General features: G+C 40.1%; 2 protein-coding genes across 2 annotated transcripts in view; both read left to right on the top strand.

Moving 5' to 3' along the window:
• Positions 1-382, top strand: part of LOC113824895 (ral GTPase-activating protein subunit beta) — a gene marked incomplete at its 5' end in the record, with an annotated part of 6,107 nt that extends 5,725 nt beyond the window's left edge. The window contains 1 exon segment of the mRNA XM_070122943.1: positions 1-382. This exon segment is cut by the window's left edge and continues 651 nt beyond it.
• Positions 383-2,401: 2,019 nt separating this feature from the next.
• LOC113824906 (uncharacterized) overlaps positions 2,402-5,000 on the top strand; it is a 15,929-nt gene continuing 13,330 nt past the window's right edge. Inside the window, exon 1 of the mRNA XM_070122942.1 lies at positions 2,402-5,000. This exon is cut by the window's right edge and continues 294 nt beyond it. Within this exon, the coding sequence (XP_069979043.1) occupies positions 2,725-5,000 (2,276 nt within the window). The 5' untranslated portion in view covers positions 2,402-2,724.

A 5,000-nucleotide genomic window follows, 5' to 3' on the forward strand; every position in this document is an offset into this window, starting at 1 on the left:
AAGAAATGCGGCTGCAGGGACGGGAGATGTTTTGCTCGCAATGGATAAATACTGAATTTTTTAGGTATGGAAACACTGCAGTTGTTTAAAATTAAATTTAGATTTATTTTGTTTTGCAAGAAAAAAAAAGCAATTGGATCTGGAAGTGTATTTTCTGACTTTTACAAAATTTATTTAGAAATACATTAATTCTGAAATAGTAATTAATTTGTTTTAATACTTAAATATGTCAATTAACACTTAATCAAGGTGAATATTAATTTAATATTAATTGCATTGTTGACTTTATACTATATTTTTTACCTGTTAACATTTTCTCTCTTCAGATTACAAATTACATCAGTATATTGTCAATAATGTTCTATGTATAAAGATACAACATGATTTGTTCTTTTATTTTAACCAGATTTCTTCCCTTGTTAAATTTATAAATGAAAGTGAAAGAGAATGAGTGACGTTAAAAATGGAGTGAGTTAGGGAAGGATTAAGGAAAGAAGGGAGAATTAAAGAAGGGTGGAAGGAAGGAAGGAAGGAAGGAAGGAAGGAAGGAAGGAAGGAAGGAAGGAAGGAAGGAAGGAAGGAAGGAAGGAAGGAAGGAAGGAAGGAAGGAAGGAAGGAAGGAAGGAAGGAAGGAAAATGGAAGTGAGCAAGAACAAATGAAAGAAAGAAGAAAAGAAAGAAAGAAAATGAAAAGTAAGGAAGAAAGCTATAGATAAATAAATGAATGAATGAATTAGTAAATGAATAAATAAGAGGGAACTTTTAATAAATGAATAAATATAGAAATATAGACAAATTAAATTAGGAAAAAAAAATGATAAAGGAAATAAAAGGATTATAAGGATGGAAATAAAAATGATAAAGGAAATATAAGGATTATAAGGATAAAGCTATTACTGTTAAATATGCTTGAGCAAGATGTAAGTGTATTAGGCTATGCATCATGACATTCATTGATCTAGAGTGAAAATGAAATTTAAAAGTGGCTGGAGTTGCAAATCAGCCATAAGGGTTTTCACTGTTTAACACAAGTACAAAAAAATAATTTGACAAGAGTTAGCAAATATTACAGGTGATAATAAAAATGTAGTAAAATGCTTTGGAGACGGGGACTGAGGCCCAATGTGGGGGATCACCCCTGCCTTGGACCTCAGCCCTCACCTCAACTTATTTTGCATGGTCTTTACTTTTCCCCTTTCTTTTTCCTTTTCTTCATCCCCGTCTGTCCACATCCTAAAGTGTAAGAGTCGTGCTGAAGGGGTGAAAAGTTGGGTTTGAGTACAACCTTTCTCAAGGAAAGGGTGAGGTACCGTAATATTGTCAAGATCCTTTTCTGTTAGTATGACTTCACTCTTGATATTTATCTTGGGGAAGGCACTCCCTGACCGACCATATCAAAAGTAGATACTAGAATTTAAAAATAATTGGGAGTAGTGTTTACTTGAAAATAAATATCGAGAAGTTGAGAAACTATGGAGATTAATAAACAGTCTTCAATTTAAAATTGACCTCTTGAAAAGGTGAATATGGAAATTACTGTAGAATTGCGTGAACGCCAAGGTTTTTAAATAAAATATTTTGATAAGAGATTGGCTTCACAGATAGCGAATAGAAGTAATTATGGAATCGTGTATTTTTAGATGCTAAGTGAGTGCACACTCAGAGGCAAAGGGAATCAGAATCCATTTTCAATGCAGATCACAGAATATCAAAGAGGGTGATGAGTTGAAGCTGCCTCACTTGAAATCATTAGTATACACAAGAAACCCAAAATATGCTTTGACGGCAGGATGGTCAGATAGTAGTTTAGCGATTCCGAATTTTGAATGTGGTAGCTAGACCTGAACAAGTTGGTGATTACAGAGTTACTGAACGTATATTCTTACACAGGATGTATTTCTGCCTCTGTCAGAGTGAAGTGACCTTGGAGGCAAAATGGTGCTGCTTGAGGGCCTGCGGATGGGAATGATCATAGCTATAATTGTTAATGCATTGCACATGTTTATGTTATAAATAAAGAGTGGGAGGGAGAGAGAGGACACGAGAGTGAAGAGCACAAATAAAATATGTTAATAATTCATCTTGCTTTGGGGAAATATTTATTTGTATGTTTTTTCTTTTTAGTTTCGACAGGTAGGAAAATTTCATTTTCAGTTCGTATGCTTCTAGTGTATTTAGCAAATCGACTCCAAGTAGGGTATGCTAAAAACGTGATTATTTTTCTTGTGGAACAGACTGTAAATTATGCGTTTATTTTTACAGTATTTACACACACACACACACACACACACACACACACACACACACACACACACACACACACACACACACACACACACACACACACACACATATGGACGTCAGTCAGGAAACAGAAAACCGGATGCCGTGTGTTGATATCCCGAAAGGTTTGACAAGGAGTCACTTGTTTAAGGCGCGCTGTTCTGTCTTGGCGAATCTCTCCTTGTTCCTTCGCTTGTCAGTGTGACCGGAAGTTCTGTAACGCATGTGAGTGATTTGGTGATATGAATGACTGTGCGACCAATCAACGAGAAGATGTGTGAAATTATATACATATTTTTTAACATGTTAAAAAGGTAAAGCGAAAGCGGTCCAAGTTGGGAATGTGATGCAATTCAGTGAATGTGTTTTTGGTTATTGTCAAGATATAGAAAACTGACACTGAGAAATATGGTCCGAAGTGGTTTATGATTGACGGTGAAGATGGCGCTGACCAGACTAAGCACGGGGATCCAGCAAGAGGATCACAATACCTTTAGATTATACAAAGCCCATCGGGGGCCGGCGCGATGCGTTATGCTCACCATCCTCAACTGGGGGTGCCAGAAGGCTCCAGAAGTAACGTACGAGGATTATCTGCTCCAGAATCTCGGCTTCTCCAGCAAGAAATACAAGACCATTTTCGACGGCGCACAGAGGGAGAAGCTCAAATGCCACAGCCGCGGCGACGAGTTCGATATCAGCCTCTTGTACAAGCTCATCCAGAATACTTGCGCCGGCGTCGCGCCAGCCTCCGATAGCGTCTGGACGTCTGAAGACTTTTCACGCCTCGAGTTCCTTGTGAATTACATAAAAAATTCCCGTAACAACTTGGCCCACAACGACCACGAAATCAGCAACTCCGAGATAGTTAGAAGATTGGAGAAACTGAGAGACGTTCTGGTCACCACTCTAAAGGCTGGCAGGGACTTGTACTGTGTCCAGCAGTCGGAAGTGGACGCCCTGATCAAGCAGGTCAGCGACGCGATCACAGCTATCAGAGAGCATCCGTTTGCTCAGACGGACGTCCTCCAGTACCAAAACGATTTGCTCTTTGAGGACCTCAGGGAAATCATGTCAACCGACGGAGCAAAGGAAGTTGCAAAAATCTTCAGCAGGAATAATCTTCTAAACTTGAATCCAGTTTCCTTCATCAGCGGAGGCGACTGTCATCTGAAAGTCGACAGAGTGTTCATCGACATACAAATATATTCAGTCGAGTCCGGAGAGCGAAAAGCTATAGACTACAGAGACATATTGGTGTACAGTCATGAAACAAATAATTACCCAGATGACCATAGCATTAATTCTAGTCAACAAAGCATACAGGCAAAACGTGTAATACACCTTGTGGAAGGTGATCCAGGCTCCGGAAAGACTACTCTGTTGAAGTTCATAATGTCAGACTGGAAGAAACAGACAAATATAATTAAGGAATTGTCAGATTATCATCTCGTGTTATACTTCGAGTGCCTCAATCCTTACAAAGACTCTCTGGCCGATTTCCTGGTTTCTCAGATGCCCTTAACCTCGACTCGATTTCACAAGTCAGACCTGGTTCGGTGTTTGCTGGGCCTCAAAGTCCTCCTGCTGATCGACGGTTTAGACGAACTGAACAGCGCATCCAAACGATTTTTTAAAGAAATCATCCATGTAAAAAGAAATTCAGATATATCAGTGATTTGTACGACTCGATCAGAAAAGCTTAAAGAAATATCCGGAATGATTTCGAGTGATTTAACAATAAATTACTTCAAGTTACTTGGCATCCCCAGCAACAAAAGAGGGAAATTCGTACAACAATACCACGAGGAGCTTAAGCGGCGAGGGATGAGTGCAGGGAATACGGACAGCATTGTACAATATGTTGAAAACGCTCCACAGCAATTGAATGATTTTTTCGTCTATCCACTGAACCTCGTACTGTTTACGTACCTATGGGCAACTAGACCCGAATCTGTCAACGCTGTCACGAGTGTAACGGTGCTGTACGCCGAAGTACATTCTCTGATAGTGGAGAAACTACACAGGAGGCTGCTAGATGACCCGGACATTGACTACATCCCGAGTGAAGAAATCAAAGGCAGATGCGAGCAATTTCTCGATGTCCTGTACCAATTCTCTTTCGCTACCTTGAGTTGTAATATGCTATATCTGGACCAAGAGCATGTGAATAGGCTGCTGGAGGTATGTAGCGAAACTGGGCTTGCTGCTAAGCATATGATGTCCTCTTTTCTGGTGGTTGAACTAACGTCGTCGGGGGAACAGTATGTGGAAAGGCACAGATTTCCTCATAAAGGCATACAAGAATTTTATGGAGCTCAACACATTCTGTCGATCATTAGCAACGAGAATTTGGCGAAGAACAGAGCACAAGTTTTGGAGGCTCTAGAGAAATGTCTTAGCAAATTTCACATTTCATCTTATGAAAAACAAGAAATCGCATCGTGGGCCTCGGAACTGAGTGAGCGGAAAAGAATAAGCACACTGCTTGGGAAAACTTGCCCGGTCAGGTTCCAGGAGAAAGGGAAGTACACCAACCTCCTGCAGCACCTAGTCGGCCTCTTGCGCTACCAGACTTCCTACTTGCTTCTCCATTATGCTGAGGAGATCGTTGGGCTCTTAAACGACTCCGGAGACTTATTTTTCGATCAATGGGCCGATCTTCTTAAGAAAACTGATTACGACGCTCTAGTGGCAAAGGAAGTGTCCAGATTCGT

The sequence above is a fragment of the Penaeus vannamei genome, chromosome 6, assembly GCF_042767895.1.
Source record: "Penaeus vannamei isolate JL-2024 chromosome 6, ASM4276789v1, whole genome shotgun sequence".
Lineage (NCBI taxonomy): Eukaryota > Metazoa > Arthropoda > Malacostraca > Decapoda > Penaeidae > Penaeus > Penaeus vannamei.